Source organism: Ochotona curzoniae, unplaced genomic scaffold (assembly GCF_017591425.1).
Source record: "Ochotona curzoniae isolate NIBS_2020 unplaced genomic scaffold, NIBS_Ocur_1.0 contig_430, whole genome shotgun sequence".
NCBI lineage: Eukaryota > Metazoa > Chordata > Mammalia > Lagomorpha > Ochotonidae > Ochotona > Ochotona curzoniae.
In genome coordinates, this window is record NW_024466219.1 from 26,460,244 (window position 1) to 26,484,404 (window position 24,161).

At 39.9% G+C, this 24,161-nt stretch overlaps 1 protein-coding gene across 3 annotated transcripts in view; it reads right to left on the reverse strand.

Annotated features, from left to right (window-relative positions):
• The window catches only part of EPRS1 (glutamyl-prolyl-tRNA synthetase 1), a 60,700-nt gene that overhangs the window by 20,052 nt on the left and 16,487 nt on the right, over nt 1-24,161 (reverse strand). For 2 of the 3 annotated variants that reach the window (XM_040985696.1, XM_040985697.1), the window contains exons 7-18: nt 23,264-23,390; nt 22,543-22,735; nt 21,085-21,256; nt 20,251-20,484; nt 18,959-19,043; nt 18,492-18,551; nt 12,917-13,027; nt 9,379-9,515; nt 8,017-8,224; nt 7,270-7,382; nt 5,748-5,865; nt 2,881-3,234 (exon numbers count right to left, since the gene is read on the reverse strand). In XM_040985696.1, coding sequence (XP_040841630.1) covers nt 2,881-3,234; nt 5,748-5,865; nt 7,270-7,382; nt 8,017-8,224; nt 9,379-9,515; nt 12,917-13,027; nt 18,492-18,551; nt 18,959-19,043; nt 20,251-20,484; nt 21,085-21,256; nt 22,543-22,735; nt 23,264-23,390 — 1,912 coding nt within the window. Of the gene's footprint in view, nt 1-2,880; nt 3,235-5,747; nt 5,866-7,269; nt 7,383-8,016; nt 8,225-9,378; nt 9,516-12,916; nt 13,028-18,195; nt 18,217-18,491; nt 18,552-18,958; nt 19,044-20,250; nt 20,485-21,084; nt 21,257-22,542; nt 22,736-23,263; nt 23,391-24,161 lie in introns of all 3 variants that reach the window. The other variant, XM_040985698.1, reaches the window with a different exon arrangement.

Consider the following 24,161-nt stretch of genomic DNA (forward strand, 5'->3'; position numbering starts at 1 on the left):
GCTCACACACCTGGGGAGGGGTAGAAGATGGCCCAAGTGCTTGGGTTGTTGCCACTTACTTGAGAGATGCAGGTGGAATACCGGTTCCTGAGCTAGCCCCAGCCATTCTGGCCAGCTGGGGAGCGAAAAAGTGGATAGAAAAAAAAAAAAAAAAAAGAAGACAGAAGACTCTTGCTTTCTCTCTCGCTCTTATTCTGACTTCCAAAATAAATAAATCTTTTAAAAATGCATCTGTATTGGAATGTATATAGACTTTTTTTCTTGTCCTTATATCCTAAACAATATAGTATAATTATATATATCTCACATTCACAGTATTAATGATGATTTAAAATACACAGGAAAATATGCATTACACATAAATCTGATGCCATTTTAAGTAAAAGACTCAAGCAGACCCAGACTTTTGGTATGGTTGGGGTTGGCAACCATACCAAATTGGCAGCCAATCCTTCATGGCTATCAAGGGAAGACTGTCTTCCAGTAAGTCAGTTAATTATGGAAAAAAATTTGTTATCAGTCTAATGTCACAAAGCTAAGGTTAACACTCTTCCATGTACTCATGATCTAAACACATATAGTACAGTAACTCTGCAATCTACAGAATTAAGCAAATAAATTATCTAAATCATGCAAACTGTCATATCGTCTGTAGTGAAGTCAAAATGTACAAACAAACAAATAGTTCAACAGCTTTAACTACACAACTCTTACTTCTCTTTTAAAATTATTTATTAATCCATGCATTTATTTATTTATTTGAAAGGCACAGAGATAAAAACCCATCCACTGGTTCACTCCCCACATGCCTGCGACAGAACTCAAGAACTCCATTCAGCTCCTGCAGGGACTGGAGCACTGGGCCATCTTCCGCTACCTTCCCAGGTGCCTCAGCAGGCACGCTGATCAGAAGTAGAACACGCTGGCACTCCAGTAGGGGATGGTGGCAGCACACACACTGAGGAGCCCACTCTGCCACAATACCAAGCCCCATTACTTTCTTCAGACTCTTCAGCAGATTTTAACTAGAGCCTGGCCAGTGGGGAGGGAGGGCAGTGAAGTTTGAACCCAACTACAGAATAGTTATGTCACTCTTAAACATTTTACAATAAAAGAAAGCGTGTTGAAACTTCAAATGCTCATCCATGTATTTCAACCTCTAAGCAGTCAATAAAATCATACTGAGAAAAAACAAGCCACTCAGCTCAACTAAGACACTTAGGATTCTGGCAGAGGACAGAAAGGAAGGTAAATAGTCCAAGCTGGAAACACTGCCTGAAACACCACCTAACCACAGACCAGCAGACCAAGGATAGAACGAAGTCATTAAGTCAAATAAAGAAAGTATCTGCAATTACTCTGCCAATTTTCACTGCTCCATTATAGGTGACACCCAAAGAATGCCCGGAATGAGGGTGAGTATCTGGCACAGCAGGTAAGTTGTGCTTAGGATGTCGACATTCCACACTGACATTCCCAGTCTGTGATTTCCTGCTCTGGATGTGCCTCCAGCTTCCTGCTAATGCAGATGCTGGGGCAGCACCGACGGCTCACGCAATCAGGTCCCTGCCACGAACAGTAGACACGGACTAAGTTTCTGCCTTCAAATTTAGACCTGAATCAGTCCTAGTCATTACAAGCGTTTGAAGAGCTAACCAGTGGATGGATGACAGCTCTGTCTTTCTCTGCCTCTCAAGTGGGTAAATGAGTAACCTAAAACTTTTAGGGAACAGTGCAATGGTTCAATTGGCTAATCCTCTATCTGCAAGCACCGGCATCCCATGGGACTGCTGGTTCATGTACTGGCTGCTCCACTTCCCATCCAGTTCCCAGCTTGTGGTCTGGGAAAGCAGCAGAGGATGACCCAAAGCTTGGGGCCTTGCACCCGTGTGGGAGACCTGGAGGAGGGTCCTGGCTTTGGACCAGCTCAGCTCTAGCCAGTATGGCCATTTGGGAAGTGGGGAAGTGGAAGGAAGATCTTTCTGTCTCTCCTTCTCTCTGTGGATCTGCTTTTCCAACAGAAATAAATATATATTTTTAAGATTTATTTTTATTGCAAAGTTAGATATACAGAGGATGAGAGACAGAGAGGATAATCTGTCCGATGATTCACTCCCCAAGTGACCGCAATGGCCGGAGCTGTGCTGATCCGAATCTAGGAGCCAGGAATTTCCTCCAGGTCTCCCACATGGGTGCAGGGTCCCAGGGCTTTGGGCCATCCTCTGCTGCTTTCCCAGACCACAGGCAGGGAGCTGGAAGGGAAGCAGAGCCACCAAGATTGGAACCGGTGCATTCCAGGCGAGGACTTGAGCTGCGAGGCCACCACGCCGGGTCCCCAAAATAAATATATCTTTAAAAAAATGTTTTAAGAGACAAAAAAAAAAAAAAAAATGAGGGCAACACACAGAGTCACATTTAGAATGGCAAATACTCAAACAGCTATTTCTGCAGCAGCCAGTAGGGAGAAGCATTTCTCCATGGGGAACAAACTAAGTCAAGGCTGGTGGCACATCACACCCTGTAACCTACACTTTCCACCTCATAGGCAACTTTGTCCCATGCAATTCACCTATCATGACTATTCTAACGATTTATACATACCACACAGGATTACAGGCACAGCACAGAAAATCATATGAGTTTATACATTTCTTCCCCAGCAACCTCTCCTTCTTCACTATTCCTTATTTATATTTTCAGAGGCTGGCATAGAGCAGGTATCAGTAAATGGTGACAATTGTGTCAAAACATGTAAGGAATGAGAAAATGAGTCGTGGGAGATACACTAGAGCAGATAATGTATGGAGTGTGAAAGCCCTAGCCATTGGGAATGCATACGCCAACTCGCCCGATGTTCCTGACCTGCTCCAGCACACTGACCTTCGGGGCCTTTTCAGCTTTCAGCTGACGCACGACCTCTCCTTGGGCAGCAACCTCATCATACAGAGATTTACTTTCCAGAACACTTGCTGACGACTTAGAACTGTTCTGTGCGACAGCAGCGGGAGGATTTCCAGGTTTGTATTCCTGGCCAGTCTTCTCCTTGTACTCAGCTTTCAAAGCCAATAGCTTTTTTACGGCAGTATCTACATCTTCCTTTGCTGCTTTTTTGGTTTTCAGTTCACGAACCACGTCCCCCTGTGCAGCCACTCTGCTGTAAAGGAGCACGGGATCCTCAGAGGCAGCGCAAGCATTCGGTACAGAAGGTGCTGGCTTTTCTTTAACAGGAGTTTTCTACCAAAGTTTGAAAAAAAAGAAGAAAGATTTATTTCGTGTTAAATGTCCTCCCACAAAAATATGAAACCATTTTACATTTCAAGTGAGAAATATAATTTTTAAACTTCAATATCTTAAAACTTTTAAGCAAATAACCTCATAAAAAATTGTTCTAGTAAAACAAGAGGTACACTGATATTCGCCACAGCATTTTTTCATCATATTAGAAAAAAGATTAAAAACACACTAAATTCCTTTCTTTAAATATTTATTTTTATTAGAAAGGCAGATTTACAGAGAAAAGGAGAAACACAGAGAAAGATTTTTCCAACAGCTGGTTCACTCCCCATGTGAATGGTCAGAGCTGATTCTATCTGGAGCCAGGAGCCAGGAGCCTCTTCCAGGGCCTACCATATGGGTGCAGGGTCCCAAGGCTTTGGGCTGTCCTCGACTGCTTTCCCAGGCCACAAGCTGGGAGCTGGATGAGAAGTAGGGCCGCCAGGATTAGAACCAGCGCCTGGCACATGCAAGGCAAGGATTCAGCTACTGGGCCCAAAAAACACTAAATTCTTATCATTAGAGGACTAGGATACAATGAACAGGTCTGAAAATAAAGCACTGCCTGTTACTAGCTACGCAACTTAGATTTACTATTTATTTCTTTTACTGTAAACAGAGTTAATTTTAGTTAACAGTTTGATAGGAAAAGCAATAAAAAATAGTAAACCCATGTAGAGTCCTTAATCACAAAGGCTGTGAAAAAATGAGCATTTGGGCCTGGTGGTGTGGCCTAGTGGCTAAGGTCCTCACCTTGAACACACCAGGATCCCATGTGGGCGCCGGTTCTAATCCTGGCAGCTCCATTTCTCATCTAGCTCCCTGCCTATAGCCTGGGAAAGCAGTCGAGGATGGCCCAAAGCTTTGGGACCCTGCACCCGCGTGGGATATCTGGAAGAAGTTCCTGGTACCCGGCTTTGGATCGGCATAGCATCGGCCGTTGCGCTCACTTGGGAAGTGAATCATCGGACGGAAGATCTTCCTCTCTGTCTCTCCTCCTCTCTGTACATCTGATATTCCAATAAATAAATAAATCTTTAGGAAAAAGTGAGCATTTAATAACAATTTCTTAGAATGAACTACATTTAGACAGTTGATAAGGCAACAGCTCCATGAATATACCGTGAAATAATCAACTCCCCATTGAAGAACAGATGAATCTGTGCAGAAGTATATGTTTATAGATACATATCTGTCCATAAATATATGTAACATATGGAGTCAAGGGTAGTGAATAAGCACAGTTTTTATTCTCAATGTCATGCTTCCTCTGCCTAGGATGTGATCCTCCCTATTAAAATACCAACCTTAAGATTCAGCATAAAATATTCCGCATTTCCTTTTACTTGAATGATCTTCCACTAAAATTCTGAGAGTAACCTCAGCCATCTCATGGAGTCATGTATATTAAACTCCAGTATTCCTTACTTCTATTCCGGAACACTGTCCTGATCCCAGAGTCAGCATTTTCAGGTCTTTAGTCAGCCATGAAGTACCTTACGTTGTACAGGAGATGCCTTTTTCATGGGGATTCTAAAGTCATCACAAAACCTAAATTGTAACCCCCTGTCAATTCTTTAAATTATTCATAATTTATAGCTTTTAGAAACCCACAGAGATTAATATACATATGTAAATACATACTGAATAGTAAGAGAAGAATATAGCTAAGGGAGTCACTCAAAATCACAAATTTTGTTCCAATTCACTTATATTTAACAATAAACTCACTGATGGTGAAACCAGGGGAACCTATCAGTTGAATACCGTAAGAAAAGGCTAAACCCGCATGAGGTCCTTTTGCCCTGAACCCAATCCATTAAAACCAGATTTCCAAACATTATTCATCTGAAAAAGTACATGTGTAGGGTGTCACAATGGTGGTATAGTGGGTAAAGCCATTGCCTGCAACGCTGACATCCCGTACAGGAGCTGGTTCATGTCCTGGCTGCTCCACTTCTGACCCTCCTTCCTAACTCAAGATATTTATCATTTATTTACCTCATCAACCGAGTCCAAATAAAACAGTAAGTTATTGTCCTAGCGATTCTCCTTCCTGATCCAACCCCTGCTTTATATTCTCCATGATCTGATCTTGAAGACAACTTATAATTCCACTCTACCCTCCAGTCTTCCACACCGCCATTGGATGATGCACCCCAAACCTCACATCAAGGTGCTCCAGGATGCCACGGAAGTTCCTGGCAATATGAATAAGGAAATCTGCGATACACCTAACATCTGCTACCTCCTGTGACCATTAGCTCAAGGTGGCTCTGTTGAACAGAGTGCTACATCCCATTCAATGATGTTCTATCTTTGCAAAGCTGGAATCACAGGCAAGTCAATGAGGAGAACAGAGAACAAAGCATGAAGGAAAAAGAGACTTTTTTGTTCAATTTATGTGTTCCAAACTCTAACACAGAAAGGCAGACCATTGATTAAAGACATATCTGTTAAAGTTAGCATTTTACCTCAGTTTTTATGGCTTCTCCTTTGGTCTTTTCCTTTGAGCCAAATGTTGGCATTTCCTTTGTATGGCCATCAGGAATATAAATCAAAATGCATGGGGCTTCTTTGCAACTGTATGGGCTAAAGAAAATGCAGGAACAAAAAGTTAACTTGAACAAAATTACCTGAATTGCAATTGAAACTGGGTTCTGAGAAAAACTCAAGAACACTTAGTATCATTTCAAAGTACAAATAAGTAGTCCACAATGAATATTCAAAACAGAGGTTCTTTAGCTCGGTCTCATAATAAACTTTCAGTTTATGAATATTCAAAGACATGGCCAATTAAATCTCAAAGCAAAATCAATTGTTGTTGCCTGCCACCAGAAACAGCGGCTGTTAATAGTATCACTCTTGATTAAAGTAAAAACACCCGCATGGCACATTAAATCTACTTAAAAGTAGAATAATTTCTCCAAATTATTTCTAAGAATTTCTCAACTTAGGGCTGGCGTCGTAGTGCAGCAACTTAGGCCAATGCCTGCAACACTGGCACCAGTTAAAGCCCCAGAAGCTCCAATTCCAATTCAGCTCCCTGTTAATGTGCTTGGGAAGGTAGCAGAGGATACACCGTGTCCTCGGGCCCGTGTATCCATATGAAAAACCCATGTGGGTAATTCTGGCTTCTATCTTCAGCCTGGTCCAGTCCCAGCCATTGTGGTCATTTGGGAAGTAACCAGCGAATAGAAGATTTCTCTTTCTCTAACTCTGCCTTTTAAATAAATAAATCACACACACATTTCTCAATTCTGCAGGGTACAACAATTAGCAGTAATTATGCTTGTGAGATCAAATGTAAAAGACTTCTGTGACTATTATAGTTCAAGTCATGAAGTAAAAACATGTCAGAAAAAATTTAGTGACAGTAAGATCCTATCTATCCGGTTTTTGTTGTTTTTTTTTTTTTAGATTTACCTGTTTTTCATAAAGTCAAAATAACACAGTGGGGAAAGCAGATAGGTCTTCCATCTGCTGATTCATTCTGCAAATGACTGTGCCAATTCAAAGCGAGGAATTCCACCTGGGTCTCCCTGTTGGTGGCACAGACTGAACCAGCCTTCATCCACTACCTCTCAGGAATACTACTACTAAGCTGAAATGGAAGACTGAAGCTGGGGCTCAAGCCAGATGCTCGGATTTGAGATGAAGACATCCCAAATGGTGGCTTAGTGTGCTGCACAACACCTACCTTCTCTTTTAATATTTCTTAAAATAGCTTTTTTGAGGCAATTTATACCCCACACAAATCAATGGCTAGATACAGACTTGCAACCATCACCACTACACAACACTTGCAAGGGAGTCAATGCACACTACCGCTACTTCAAGGATAGTTCTCATTAAATTACTTAGGCCTGAAATATTAAATACAGAACAAATCAAACTGAGCAACAGAATTTTAGTCAAAGTGCTGACATTCCAACATGTTACTCAATGTGAGAACTTGAAGTACTTTCAAGAAGATGCTCATTTGTGTTTACCTACCTTACAGGTTCGTAAGGCTGGTCACAGATGAAGAACCCTCTTCTCTGGAGCTGTATAATGTCTCCTTTTTTCAGATCCTTAAGGCAGGGGTCACCTAGCATTAGTTCTTCACGCTGTAAAGATGACATCTGGTCAAAATACACTTTGGCAAAAACTAAAATCACTCTAAAATCCAGTTTTCCAGAAGCTGGAATATCTTCGTTTGAAACAAGTTTGTGAAAAAGTTTACTACTTGTTGAGCACACTGTAAAACAGAGCAGCACTAAAGTAAATGACAACTCAATCTGTCACATTTTTGGAAGTCAACTTTTATAAACTGACAGGCTTTTGGAAGTCTTAAATAATGTAAATAAGGTCTCTGTAAAAAACAAAACCAAAAAAAAAAAAACCAAAAACAAAAAAACACAAAAAAAACCTTTTCCCAACATATACATGAATTGCATCCAAGAAGCACGTCATGGACGTGGCTGATGGCATGCTAACTTAGAGCTTGAGTGCAAAGCACTGCAGGGTCAGGATGTCTGGGTTTGAAACTCAGCTCTATTAGTCACCATTGGTGCTCAGCCAAGTTAATCAACCCCTCTTGGCTGTCATCTGAAGTGAGCCATTATTTTTAAACATCTTTTTATTTATAGAAAACTCTACACATTTCTATTTTATTATTAAAAAATGCAAATTAGTTATGAAAGTTCTAAATCCGTTTCTGTAACAGGACAGAGCGAAGCGGGGTTTCTTGCGGAAGCCTACCTTACTGTCCTTGTTGACATACTGCTTGAAGTCTTCATCTTTTCCGAGCACCGGCTTTGTGATCAAGTGCTCGTAGGTGACACAGATTGCCGGGACGGGAAGCGCATGTGCAGTCTCTGCAAGCCAAGTGATCTTAGTGGTTTTCTTGTAGTCCTTGTTCTCCAAATTCAATTTTGCATCAAGAGATAGAATTTTTCCATCTGCATTTCTAGAAAAGTTGAAAAGTATTTAAGAAAAATATAACACACTTGCCATCAATGTAAAACAACTTATTATAATATATGAAGAAGAGGTTTTTTTTTCTTTGAAGATTTTCATTTAGTGGAGCTTACAATATGTGCTAGAAGTGTATATAAAGCAATCTGTGTTATCAAGTTACTAATGATATACTGAAAAAAATCTACACACATCTGATGAAAAACATGAATGCATTATGATTTAGTCACCTCCACTAAGCACTAGAAAATGTGAAATGTGGTATTTAAAAATATCTAGGGCCCAGCACGGTAGTAGTCTGGCTAAGGTCCTCCTCTTGCACGCGTCAAGATCCTATTTGGGTGCCGGTTCTAACCTCAGCGGCCCCATTCCCATCCGGCTCCCTGCTTGTGGCCTGGGAAAGCAGCAAAGGACGGCCCAAAGCCTTGGGACCCTGCATCCAATGAGGGAGACCCAGAAGAGGCTCTGGGCTCCTGGCTTCGGATTGGCTGAGCTCTAGTCATTTCAATCATAAAAGATCTTCCTGTCTGTCTGTCCCCTTTTCTGTATGTCTGACTTTCCAATAAAAATAAATAAATCTTTTTAAAAAAAATCTAACAATTACTTGCAATCATATAAAGCCTGAATAAGTAAAATTTCAACTTACAAAGATTAATCTCAAGTATGTTATATGTCACATATATTTAGGAAATTAAAGTGTAGCACACTCTATTAACTAGAAAGCCAAATTCATCATTTATTTGTTTGTTTTGTAACCAGTCAATTTTAATTAACCAATCAGCTTTAGGGTAAAGATTAAGTTGGATTTATATTTACACAAATCCTATCCAAAGGATTCTTCCACCAGGACAACTGTCTAATAAAAAAATCAAGTGATAAACAGGGGTGCCAAAGCATCAGAACCATCTTTGACACCTGCATGTGGTAGTTTTCTAAGCCAGACACAGCTTGAGAGCCTATTAGTAAACGGGAACAGACACAGAAAAAAGTTAATTTGTGTCCAGAATTTGTAGTATGTATGTCTAAGCAAATTTACTGGACAGCAGCAATAACAGTTCTGAATTAAATAATGTTTAGTAAGGAAAAAACTAAATAGATACAAAAGACTTTTCTTTCAAGTTGATTGGAAAACCAAAGAATTCTCACTTGTGTATCTTGGTGATGTTGATGTTGCCCCAGTTGATAAACGTAACCATCTCCCCCTCAGACAGGGTCTCTGCATCAGCACCTTCGATGAGAATTTGGGGGCTGTACCACACAGGCTTCAAGCCCACATCTGGATTCTGGTGAGAGAAAAGAAGACAGGAGTGTTGGCTGGACCCTGTACGCAAATCTACTCCTTCATCCTTTCAGCAAATAAAAGCTGGCTATGTTATCACACCATTAACGATTCCGTGGTGCATTACGAAGAAAACGTTGTGCTTTCCTCCATTATTTTATTGCAAATATTTTCTGAATTCTTAGCATTTAAACAGTGCACACGTGTTATAAAACCAGGGGCACTGGTCTCAGAGTAGAAATCACTAGCTTGAACCCCAGCTCTGTGACAACCTTAGCAGTGTTAATAAGGTAGCCTGCTCAAGAAGACACCTAGATTAGAACTGATTTTGAGGTTAAAATCACATGACTTATGATTTATTATCCTTTAAGCCGGATAATCTGCTTTGCTATCAGAATCTCGGTTTCAGAAAAGAGAAAGAAACACCATTTTACAAGGAACAACAGATACCACCTTGGCAGGAAGCCAGAGCCCTTTCTTAAGGACCCCACAAGTGTGTAAATAAGATAATGTTTCTGTCTTCAGAGGGTATAGCATATGACAAAAAAATTTAAAAAGAAGAAAGAGGGAATAAAAAGAATGCAATTTTTGTTAAATTTCAGTTTTCTTTGAAAAAGTACAATTAGATCCTAGAAAATAATTGCTAAATGGTAGGTGTTAACAGCTTCTCAATGAATGTGAAAAGACATTTAAGAAAAATCACTGTCTCATAAATAGTCACAGAAAATAACACTGGTGTAAAACTTCATGAGGGAAAAAAATTAACAACACATCAAAATCAGTAATCTAGCAGCTGGTACACAGGATAGCAGGTTCATGTTTTGCTTGTTCCATTTCAGAGCCAGCTCCTTGTTAATGACCCAGCACAGTAGTGCAACACGTCCCAGGTGTTTGGGGGCCTAACACTCACATGGAGACCGAGATGAAGCTCCTGGGTCCTAGCTTCAGCGTGGCCCTGCACTGGCTGTTACACCCATCTGGGAATGAACAAGTGGATGAAAGACCTTTTTCTCTGTCTCTCCCCCTATCTCTCCAACTCCAGCACATCAATATGTAAATCTTAACACAAAAGATAAAAACTCAGTAATCCAGTCACAATCTGAAAGTGTGCTTCCCGGAGCAGACATTCAGTGCTGTGCCTAAGACATCTGCACCCCACGCTGGAGAGGGCACAGCCCAGTCCTGGCTCTGCTCCCAACTCCGGCTTCCTGCTAACGCACATTCTGAGAGGCAGCCGGTCCTTGCTCGAGTATCTGTGTCCCTGCCACCAGTGGGAGATGTGGGCTGGTTCCTGGTCTTCCCTTCCCAAGCTCTGGGCCTCTGCAGGCTTCTAGGGGAGTGAATCGGCTCCAACTTCTGCCTATCTCACAAATAAATACATTTCAGATTCCTCCTAACCAATTATACCTTGCTTTATAACAGGCAGCATTGAGTAATTAAATTTAAGCTGTCTGGCCACAACTGTCATTTTTACAAATACATATTCCTGAAAGTTTCATTGTCCACATTTAAATCTCAAAATATTCAAGAAGTTTTTGTTTGTTTTAATTGCAAAGTCAGATATACAGAGAGGAGGAAAGACAGAGAGGAAGATCTTCCATCCGATGATTCACTCCCCAAGTGACCACAGAGGCTGATCCGAAGTCAGGAGACAGGAGCCAGGAACCTCTTCTGGGTCTCCCATGCGGGTGCAGGGTCCCAAGGATTTGGGCTGTCCTTGACTGCTTTCCCAGGCCACAGGCAGGGAGCTGGATGAGAAGTGGAGCTGCTGGGATGAGAACTGGTGCCCATTTGGGATCCCGGCGTGTGCAAAGAGAGGACTTTAACCACTATGCTATCGCGCCAGGCCCAGGAAGTTTTAAATTTATTACATCTATCTGTAGCACATGTCAGATTCCCTTACCTACATGATAAATCAAGCAATCAATTTAAGTTATTGGAAAACCCAAAGCAATGGATTATTCAGACGCCTACACAAATATATATTTATATTCCATATCCTACTTGGGCTAAAGTCTTTATGTAAAAGTAAAACATCAGATCATGTCACACATAAATATAATCATATAAGGCTAAAATGCTGATAGTTCCTCATAAAAAATACTACCTTATATGTGAATTACTATGAACAAAATTTTTAGTATTTAACAAGTGATACACAGCTCAGAAAACAGGAATAAGAGAAACCTGTTTTTTCCTTCAAGATTCTCAACCAACAGCTGGCATTGTGGCTTAGCAGATAAAGCCACTGCCGAGGACAATGGCATCCATACGGGTGCCAGTCCATGGCCTGGTTATTCTACTTCACCTCCAGCTTCTTGTTAATGGCCTGAAAACAACAGCTAGACAGTGCAAGAGCTTGGCCCCTGCCATCCATGTGGGAAACCCAGAGCAAACTCTCAGCTCCTGGTTCTGGACTGGCCCAGCTCTGGCAACTGTCATCATCTCAGGAATCAGTTGATCGCTCACTCGCTCTCTCCTGATGTAACTGTGACTCTCAAGTAAATAAATCATTTAGAAAAAAGATTATTGGGCCCAGCGCAGTAGCCTAGTGGCTAAAGTCCTCACCTTGAATGAGCCAGGATCCCATTTGGGTGTCAGTTCGTATCCTAGCTGCTCCATTTCCCATCCAGCTCCCTGCTCGTGGCCGGGCAGAGGATGGACAAAAGCTTTGGGACCCTGCACCCATGGGGGAAACCCAGAGGCAGCTCCTGGCTCCTGACTGGTTCAGCTCAGCTCCGGCTATTGTGGTCACTTGGGGAGTAATCCAGCGGAGGGAAGATCTCTCTCTATCTCCTTCTCTCTTTAAATCTGACTTTCCAATAAAAAAAAAAATCTTTTTTTTTTAAAAGAAAATGATTCTCAACCTGTCCTGAGTACCCAGGTGATGACCACAGCTTAACCAAAAGAAACTCTCTCTGCTACCACATTTAATGTTTATACTCAGAATTTAGATGGCCAGACACCATTTTCACTTAACTGATAACTTTTCAAAACATCAGAAATGGCAGTATAACAGCCTCTTAAGTTAGCTTCTGATTCAGTATTAGAATCTAGCTTTGATTTAAAGCTAAAGCTAAACAATCTGGTTAACAGAGAATGCATCTCATCTTCCATACAAACTGAGTCTAGTGCCCTAGCCGCTCAGAGGGACTGCAGGAGGCAGACAGGCTCACTCCACGCTCCGTCTCCATCGCCCGAGCGTTCCCACTGTCTAACAGTGTGCGGTGGATTATTACTAGAACAAATTTCTTCAGCTGCAAATACTGCAACTGACATCAAACCCTGACAGATAACGTTGCCTAGGAAATGATCCCCATGTCACATTATTTCCAAAAACGCACAGTTTCCCCTTATTATCTTGCTTTTTCTTTGGACAGAATACTGGTGAAACTCTAGGGTAACCTTTGGGTGCTTGGCAACTTCTTTCATCTCCTCCCGAGCCTCAGGGACATTCACTGGGACCACCTCTTTTTTCAATAATGCAACATATCGTGGAGCCACAGGGTCGATAACCTGCAACAGAGAAATTTTTGTGTTAAACACTACACTTTTCTTTAAAAAAAAATCATAAATAAGTAACACAGGAATACTAACTGGTTTTTGTTGTTACTGCATTTACTAATTGTTTTGGCTTATCTGTTAGCTCGGATATTTTGCTCTTAGAGAATTAGAGAAAAAGGTGATCTAAGCACAGACTACAAAAAGGATCAGACTTCGTTTTCAAGATGAACTACTGGGAGCTAAAAGAAATCAATTAAAGTATAATAGAGATATTTTGGAAAATACTTTTTAATCAGGTATTAGAAGGTGAGGAAAAGTTACACTTTGGGATTATAATTAATCTTACAAGTAATGATATATTCAGTTTTGTACTGTTGAAGAAATGTGTTCAGGGACTAGAGATATTTATATTTCAATATAACCCATGTTAGGCAGCTTACCTCTATGAAAAGCAGAATGGCATTAGGTCACTATAATAAGGCAAGTCTAAAGATTAAAAGTATAAACAAGGTATTTCTATTGGGTTATATGGACCAAATATAGAAAGCATGATATTCTTGGAATTTAGAAAGAGACTGGCACATATAGGTAATCAGAAAATATATGCAGACTGAATTAATCCATTATTTTTTTTTTCAAAAAAATTTTTCTTTTGAAAAGCAGATTTACAGACACCAAGAGAGACAAAGAAAGATCTTCCATCCACTGGTTCATTCCCTAAATAGTCACAATGGCCAGAGCTGAGCCGATTTGAAGCCAGGACCCAGGAGCTTCTTCTGGGTCTCCTAAGCAGGTTCAGGGTCCCAAGGCCTTGGGCCATCCTCTACTGCTTTCCCAGGCCACAATCAGGGAACTGAATGGAAAGTAGAGCAGCCAGGACACAAACTGGTTCCCAAATGTGATCCTGGAGTGTACAAGGCGAGGATTTAGCAGCAGGGCCATTGCACTGCGCCCTCGTTATCTATTAACCTAGTTTACCTACAAATCATAGCAACATTCCCTTCTGGGCTGATATATTATTTCCTACTCCAGTGTTTAAAACTATCCATGGCAATCAGTGAAAAGTGTGGTTTTCATCCTGCTTAAAGCATGCAGAAGAAAAACCACAGGTAGTAACACATGTGTGTTAGTGGTAGAAGATATTTTTTCCCACGGCATTGGCCAGGTAGAGGTGGCTGTCTTTGTCTTACTCTGTGTGTTTTGTTATTACCATTGTTGAGCTGGGTTCTTTACTTACTTTGAAGAAATGACTCTCAGAGGGTCACTGTGCAAAGTTTGGAAAACTACCTTCCCTTATCTGCTACTCCTGTTCTGCTTCTATTTCAGGTCAGTACAAAGAGAAGGCAAGCCTCTCTCTAAACTGAATGCTCCACTTTTTCCTTTGCTTAAAGATCATTCTTACCAGTAAAGGTTCCTTCTTTCAGAATCTATTAGGCTGCAATAATCAGATTTAATTTCCCATTACTCAGTTCAATATTTAAACCAGTGATAAAATTTATTTAAAGATGCTAAAAGAGGGGCTGGCGCGGTAGCCTGCTGGCTAAAACCCTCGCCTTGCAAGTGCTGGGATCCCATATGGGCACCAACCAGTACTAATCCCAGCAGCCCCGCTTCCCAACCAGTTCCTGCTTGTGGCATGGGACAGCAGTTAAGAATGGCCCAAAGCCTCGGGAACTGCACCCACATGGGAGACCCAGAAGAGGCTCTGGGCCTTTTCCTCTCTGTCTCTTCCTCTCTGTATATCTGACTTTCCAATTTAAAAAATTAATTTAAAAAAATGTTTAAAAAGATACTGAAAGAAGGCAGTCTTCCCGGAGATACTTACTTCAGTTCACTGCAGCTCTACAGACTGTTTGCCAATGGTAACTAAGTAGAACAAAGATTTTGGGAAAACTGGGGCTGGCATTGTACATAATGGGGAAACTGCCACCTGTTGCACCAGTATGCTACATGGCCACCAGGGAGAGTCCTAGCTGCCCTACCTGCAGTCCAGTTCCCTGCTAAGCACAGGGAAAGCAGCAGCAGATGGCCCAAGGACTTGGGTACCTGCATTCACATGGAAGACTGAAGAAACTGGGCTCCTGGCTTTGGGCCAGACCAAGGCCAGCCACTGCAGAGTGCTCCTCTTGCTATCTGAGGAGTGAACCAGCAGATGAAGATTTTTCATTCTTACCCTCTCTGCCCTCTACTTTGCCTTTCAAATAAGTAAACAATTAAAAAGCAAAACAAAAACAAAAAGCAAACCAACCTTGGGCAAACCAAAACACAGATTCTAAGTGTACTTAACCTAGTGAATTATGATTCTAATGATCTAAAGCCCAGTCTAGAAATCTATTCTTTGCAAACACTTCATAGTACGTGGAGGATCAGACCACTTTAACAAACCTTGTAGAAAAAAAATCTTAAACTCCTTTCAGTTCTAAATTTATACAAATCTTAAAATCTCTAGGGCCCAGTATGGTAGCCTAGCAGCTAAAGTCCTTCCCTTGCACATGCCAGGATCCCATTTGGGCACCTGTTCATACCCCAGCTGCTCTCCTTCCCTTCCAGCTCCCTGCTTGTGGTCTGGGAGTGCAGTCAAGGATGGTCCAAGGTCTTGGAACCCTGTACCTGCATGGGAGACCTGGAAGAAGCTCCTGTCTCCTGGCTAGGGATCAGCTCAGTCCCAACCTTTGTGGCCACTTGAGGAGAGAATCAGTGGATGGAAGATCTTTTTCTCTATCTTTACTTCTCTCTGTAAATCTGCCTTTCCAATAAACATAAGTAAATCTTTTTTAAAAAATAAAAGTCTCTGGATAGATGGCTAATTACTCCAAAAGCTTCCAAGGGATTTCCAAGAGGTGAAGTAGTGGACATGGTATGAAGAAAAAAGGAATAAGATTAAACAATAGCAGACTTCTAGACCCTCGTAACATACTGAAACTGAACAAATATATGACAGTCTTGTTTAATGGAACTTACTATAAAGTTTTCAGTGGAAGACTCGCTATTTGAGGTGAGGAAAAAGTCTCTCTCTCTCTTTTTTTAAACTAGCTGGGGGAAGATACAAGGGAGCTAGAGTGATAACAAGGGAGTACTATATCCTGACTATTGAAATACCAGCATAAATTTTAAAGTTAAAGCAGCAAAATAAAAATTGATGGAGACAAATAACAGTTCAGAAATTAACACCTTAATGCTTTGACACTTCTGTCTTGCCTGAAAAGTTTAAATCTTTACACGAAAGTAAAATCAAGAAGAAAATTAGCGAGGTTAATGCAATTAAGTCCTAGAAATGTCTAATACGATCAAAGGAAATTATTGTCGCTAATGTAACTAGATATAACTGATACAGAAAAGGTTTCTAGCCAGGTTAAAGAATCAGGCTAAGAAAAATGTCATGATATTTTTAGAGAAACCCGGAGATTACTGACCAAGTGAGAGCCCTGGAAGGAGTTCTTGGCTCCTGGCTTCTGCCTGGCCATTACAGACAGCTGGGAAGTGAACCCAAGGATGGAAAATTCATGCCTCCTTCTCTCTATAATTCGACTATATAAATGATTAAATAAATTTTAAAACACACACACACATGAAATAGGACTAGAAAATGTTTTGAAAATTCAGAAAACAAGAAAAGCTGTGGAAAGATAACAGCATAAATAAAAACTCAACAGAAGGAAAGGAAGTTGGGCAGCTCTACTAGAAAGCAGAGACAAAGGACAAGATGGAATACAGAAGGGAAAATAAAGTTAGAGCACCATCCCAGGAAGCCCAGCATCTACACAGAAAGCAGTCCTGAAGAAAAGCGAAGTACAAAAACATGAAGAAATAGAATGAAATCAAGCAACTTTCCAGAGCCCAAGAGACCCTATCTTTCCAATGGAGATCTAACTCCAATGCACATCATCTTCAAGTTTCAATGTAAAATAGAAATTATATACAAAAGGTCTCAAAACATTTTCAGGCCTGCTCCCCTGCTCAAGAAGCTTAAAGAAGAAACAGTACAGCAAAGCAACAAGGTAATAAAAAAGGAAGCAGATGATCAACGTTCTAGAATAAGCTCTAGGTCCACAGTGGGCCTCAGGAGCTAATCCGGCACAATCTGGGTCAAATGGGGGAAAAGGCTCCAGCAGAGGAGGTGAAGGAACACTTGAGGCATCTAACATTTTGGCAGACAACTGAGACAACTGGTTGAGAATCTAACAGAACAGCAAGCAAGCGAGGGCAAGAAAACAAAACAAAACCAATCAACTATGAGGAAACCAGCTTTGGGAAAAAATGAAATCCTACTTTTCACATTCCACATGGAAAGTCAACTGATAACACCAAAAACTAAAAAGCAAAGTATCAACACAAACATTTCCTTGAAAAATAAGAGCGAAAAACCATCAGAATTACCTAAAGCAGTGGTAAGAAGGGGAATATGCTGATCATCTTAACAGATCCTACAGAATTATTTGAATATAGTGAAATATATTTCATGTACTTGAGGAAGTGTAAATATAACTTTACTAAAACTTTCTTGAAAACCACATTGTTAATAGTATACCACAGTTAACTTCGCCTGCACATTCTACTCATATTTATTATTAGTAACTGCAGCAACACAAAGAACCAATTAATAATTCCTTATGTATCAAAAAACTAACCCAAACAACTAGATGAAATAAATGTAAGGTGCATGCAAGACAAACAACTCTTTCTTGAAGCAAGACATCAGCACAATCAAGCAGCAATCACAAAAGAGGAGTGTGCAGAGCACAGTCACAGAAACCACAGCTTGACACATGGCATGGTATTGATTTGCCTTATTATAGTGCCCAAGCATCTGCCCCCATCAGTGATTAGCAATGTTGACATGCAATCTTCCTCAGATGTTCACTTAGTAGTTTTAAAACAAAAGAAGCTGGATTCAGTAAGACTAAGGAATTACATCTAATGAACCTTCAATGCAACTCAATGAAACACGTTATTTTAAAACCCTGTCTTGCCAGCACACGGTAGAATGGATTCAGCCAAGACTTTCCTTTGCCTCTAACACAACCAGAGGACAATGGCTTTTAAAACTGGCAATAATCTGTATGACCAAGTCTTTGATAGGAATGTGATTGTGCTTCAAAGCTGGTTAACATCTTAAGTCATAACATGGAATACGCTAACAGCTATGTTTAAATAAGGCGAAGAAAAGAGGTGAGTAATACCTTCTTACAGAGAGCTCGCAGCTTGAAAGCAGAAAAATGAAATGCAGAGTGTTCATAAAAGATTTGAGGAAAAAACCATAATGCCAAGTTTGTTTCAATCATTGCTATTTGTGGGGACAGTTAACAGGCTTAATGTTCTTTATATGCTTATCAAGGGAAAACATTCCATTTTCCTGAAAATATGTGAAATGGTTAAATACATAAATTCTACTTCACAATGAGTACACTAATGAATTCCGTCAATGTGTTTGTCTGCAGTGAAGCACTAGGAAAGGGGTTGAAGGTAAAAAATGTACCTTTTTGTTAAATGCCCAGATTTTGTCCCACTCCATGTTCACAACCGACCGCGAGGAGCCCTAGAGAAACAATAAAAATGATTTTTAAAGCTACAGAAGCTGGCCATGGTTTGGAAAAAAAAACTAGCACCTAAAAAATGCTTACAGATTTACTTCCACTGATATATAAAACTGAATGTATTCAAACTAATTTGTTTACTCCCTCAACAACACATTGTAAAAGTTCAGTTCATATATTGGTATTGATGGGGTGAAAATACTTCAGCTACTTTTGTACAACTCTGGTTTAGGAGTTTAGGTCATTTTCTGTTTTATATTACTAGAAAACAGTGATAAACTTATGTTTTTGTAATATGAAAAAAAAATCTGTCCTACATCATAAGGCACAGATATGGAATAAAAGAAATAAAGACTATAAGGATATTTATGGAAATACATGAAAATTCAGCCAGAGCAGCCTTTCTCACCTGAGCAGCAATAAACTGTTTGAGTCCTTCAACTGTCATCCCCCTTCTCAGTACACCACGAACAGTAGGAAATCGTGGGTCATCCCTGGGAAATATGTAAAATTTTAAATACCACGGAGGTTTAAAAAATTTACAGATGTAGAAAGCAGAAGATACCTTCACAAATAATAAATTATACTCGGTGTGTTGAATGTCAAACTATCAGTCAGTTACACAAACTGGATATACAGCAGTAACAGTGAGAACATCATCATGGAAGAAATTGCTTTCTAGTTAATATTGCAGTAAACTAAATGAATCACCAGAAATGGTTAAAGGATGTCTGAAGAAAGATAAAACTGGGACATTTTCAAGCATGGAAAAACAACCCTTTAATACATCTTTATTTAATTCTATTTAACAATATTCAAGGTCCCTACAGAGAATCAAGCAAGACAGTATCATGCCATCTAGTTATGAATAAACACATTAAGAATATTTACAGAGTTTTTGTTTATATTCTACAGATATCTGTAAGAATCAGTAACTAATAACATCTTTTTATGAAGCCAAAGATAAACTCGTCTTTGATCAAATTTAATTCTATGGTAGAACAGTACAAAACACAAATTTTTCAACATATACATAATATATATTTTGATTAGCATCACATATTGATTAGCATCACATTCATATTAATATAAACATAATTCTTGTTAATTCAGGAAAGAATTTTTACTTATTAAAACATGCAAACTGATGTGAATGTTTTATTTACAGAGACAGATGGCCGTATAAGATCACCCCAAATTTTATATTCATCTATCATATCAAAATCCGATATAGGTTGTTAAATACTACAGAGATTTTCCAACTTTTTCTTGGGTTCTTAATCCTCTGCCCACTATTTCACAGGTGGGTCCTCTGAGACAGACCATTTTCATCATCATTTCAGCTAACGCGTAAACTGGTCTTCCCAGACCCAGCTGAAAAGAAAAACCTCAAAAACTCAGCAGGTGTTACCAGACTCGCGGAGGCCCACTTGTCTACTAAATGCTGAGATCTGCAGAGTGTGTGTTTCCTTTCTTTCATGCCCACGTGCCACGGTCCACAATGGACACCCCATGTTTTGCAGGATCAAAACAAGAAGGGACTCTATAGGCTGAAATGATGGTATTAAGAACCAGGAATCCTGTAGGCCTACTCAATCCGCCTCCTCCCAAACACCTTCCCGCCTATCAAGCACTTTAAAATCACTGCCAACACCACACCACGTTCTTACTTCTGCTCAATTCTAGTAACATTAAACATACCATCCATCTACCAGTCCTTCGTTGACAAACCATGTGAGCTTTCTTTTGGATAGCACTGTGTTGTTGAGATTGAGCCGGCTATATTCCCATATATACGGCTTCCTTATGCCTAAGGCTTCAATAATCCAGTAAAACTGCTCATCTCTGTCATGGTATTCTGTTGTTCTCAATGCATGTGTAACACCTTCAATGCTGTCAACTATGGGGCAGGCGAAATCATATGTTGGATAAACACTAGAAAAAGAGAAGTTTTTGATTTTTTTTTTTTTTTGCAAATCAACATGAAACATTTAGCTCTATCTTGAACATTATAAGCAACAATACCTTTATAGGGACAGAGAGAGACAGACAAAATCCATGTGTTGGTTTACTTCTCATATGTCTCAGTAGTGAGAGAATCAGGAGTAGAGGACATATTTATTAACCTGAAAACTCAAAATTACATGCCCCTTTCTTTATTATTTATTTATCTTCATAAATTTTCATTCCATCAGTTTTATGCATTAACTTATGCCCAGGAGAATAAAAATTTACCACAGGAAGAGAGGTATCATCTAAAGGAACACACCATAAGGCACTTAAATAAACATATAAAAAGTACTCTTAGGCAGACTTAGGGGCTTTTTTCAGATGGAAGTGTTCTTAGAAATAGCTTACTATCACCTTCACAGGTGAATAAACAGGTTAAAAAACAAAAAACCTGAGAAGGCCAGTGCATCTATGTGAATAAAGTTTGGGGTTTCTTGACTATTCTGCACCTACTCTGTTTACAGAAAGAGTCGTAGCGTGGGCATGGGCATGAGCTACCCAGCACAGTGAAAGAGCTGCACTTACTTGTATTTACTGCCAGTTCTTGGGTGTGGCTGAATTTTGCAGCGATAAAGGGTTGGATCCCTCATGCATCCATTGTTACTATTCATGTCGATTTTTGCTCGCAAACAGCACGTCTGACCAAACTGGCTCCCTTTTTTCATTTCTTCCCACATTTGTAGATTCTTCTCAATTGCTAGAAAATGATAGGTATAATATACCTTATATAATATGTTACTAAGCTGGATGAAATCAAATCATCTTAGTAAAAACTTGGTAAAAATTCTCATGCTACTTATTGTCAGCACATTACATTAATTTAAAAAAAAACACACACACACAACTGATCCAATTTCTGACATCAGCAGCAATTGCATCATTACCAATGAAAAGAGTCTCACAATCCATTTAGCAAACACACTCTAGACCTCTATGTTAGGAAAGGCACAGACAACACATTCCAATGATGTCAAGGAGATCCCAAGGTTCTTCTCAACCCCTAAATCCATTTCTTCAATCGTGGCACAAATGGTCAGTCCTCTTCTCTCCCACATCCACACAGAACACTGTGCCTTTAAAGCACAAGCCTTCTTTTCATTTGCCTCCTCCCCCCCCGCCGCGCCCACTGTGGCCTGAGGACTAAGTGGTACGACCTAGTCCTTGGCCACAGGCGCTAGTGGGCAGCCTGTGACTCTGCAGAGGCTCCATGAAAGCCCCATCAGTCCTCCCAGTGAGAAGCAGGATTCTCCTGAATCCAGGAAAATCGGAGATGACAGAAAACAGTGAAAGCAGACAGACAACAGTTTGATCTCGGAAGAAAGGTCTCTATATCCCAAGTGACTGTGGCCCTACCAATACCGGAAGACAGAAAAATTGGTCATTGTGGTCCAAGTTTCACAGGGAAAATCGAGAAGGTAGATATTTTATTAACTATTTTTGAAACAGTACAGAAACCTATTTGTAACAATTTGAGTTTATTGTACTCAACAAATGTAATACTCAAGATTCAAGCACAGTGCAGATGTACTGGCAATACTATCACAACATGGATACAGCGCAGCCTAGAAACTCTGAAGACAAGTCACGAATCAGAAAGACACGATCATCAGTCAAGTGATGTTCCGAGATGAGAGTAGTACTGGGCTTGCATTTTCCTTTATACAACGCTAATACGAAGAATAGGTGCTAATATTATTAAACATCTTGGAAAGGTTAGGCACTCAAATATTCCAGAAAGGGATTTTTCAAACTGAATGATACATACAACAGACTACACACATGGACATGGACATTTCATATGCAGTTATAAAGGCAACAAAGTACTGAAACGGTAAGGTCCATAGAAGGGGGAAAAAGATTTCTAACCAATGAATTAATATGAGCCAGTCTCAAATGTCTCTCAAACCACTCTCTTTTGTAGAAAAGAAATCGTGTCCCACGGAAAAAAAAGAATATAAGACAGAAACACCAAAATATTCTTACAGTTTTGTCTATGTTTGGATTCTAGCCTCTGCTCACGTTCCGCTTTCATCTGCTCAGCAGGTGTATCGTCCACGTAAGCCTTGCCTTCTTGGATGAGCTTCTCGGCATATTTCATTATAGTTTCAAAATGATCTGAGGTGTAAGTAAACTGATCTGGTTTGATGTGCAACATCGCAACATCTTCCAAGATAACCTGCAGTAAGTCCAGAGTAAACACCAGAATAGTTTATGTAGTTGCAATCCTTGATACTGTATTTGAGTAAAGGTAGTAAAACACCATCAGTTTTATACAGCCTGAAAACGGTTGTGGAAGTTGTATGACCACAAATCAGAAAAGAACGCAACAGTCACTCCTTATGGCAGCCTTCTGTGTGTCCAGCCGAGAATATTCTGATCTCAGGAGTGAGCTTCCCATTTACTCTAGATGACTTGATTACTGATCATACCAATGAAAGGAAAACCTAACTCCAGGGATCAATTCATTCACAGAAATTGGTACAGGAAAATACAACAAATTTAGGTACATTGTGCTACAATTGGAGAAGACAAAATACATTTAAGCATTTGGTATGGGAGCTCAGTATTTCTTGGCTTAGGCCCCAGACACAGAATATTTAGATGAGGGAGAAAGAACAGCTATGAAAACAAAATTTACCTTCATACCATAAAGGTATCAGAATTAACTTTTCTGTAAAAGGGTCATCACTACACTTTTCATTACCTTCTCAAAATCTTCCTTCTCTTTTTCAGGATTTGTGTCATCAAATCTCATGATCAGTTTCCCTTTAAAGTTAACCTGGTAGTGCTGGTTCAGAAGAGCAGCTTTTGCATGCCCAATGTGTAAGTAACTAAAACAAAAACATTTCACAAAGAGACTTATTAACAGGTTTTAACTAAAGGCTTAACTTAACCCTCTTGTGGACAGGAGAACTAAAAAATCCTAATTGGTACTGCAATTGTACTTTATTTTCTAACAAGAAGGATTGTGACTTTAAAAAATCTAATCCTGAAACTAAGACAAAATGCTATGACATTTTTAATAAAAGTATCATAAGAAACAAATCCATACATAAAATCATCCAGGAGTGTGGGACTTATGAACATTATAAAGGTAGGCAGAATGATCTTTTTCTTTTTACCACAGCAATTGTCACTTAGCTAAAGAGCCTTGAAAACTGTTTCCAAGGCTGTACAGCAGGGTCTTTAACCAGAGCTGATGCTACCCAGAACTAACGTACAGAGAAGTGCTTCTGAGGCTGTCACTGTGCTGGCTAAAGGAGGGAACCGATGAGAGCTAGGGAGACACCAAACACTTTACTTTTTCAGTTTTACTTTGCAGGCTTTTAAAGACACCAAAATAAAAGAATTTAACTACATTATCTTGTAGGTCTCATCAAGCACTGACGTTCCAGACATGAGACCTTTCTCTACCACAATTCCCCCTTGCCTGCTCATGTCTGTCCTTTAACAATGTCAATTCTGTGACAATTTCAGTGAAAAATCATTACCCATCCTCATTATACTCTTTGTTTTGTTCCTTAGCACTTCTTAAAAAGTTTCTAAATGGTGGGGCCAGCACATTGACTCAACTGGCTAAACCTCTACCTCCAAGCTCCAGC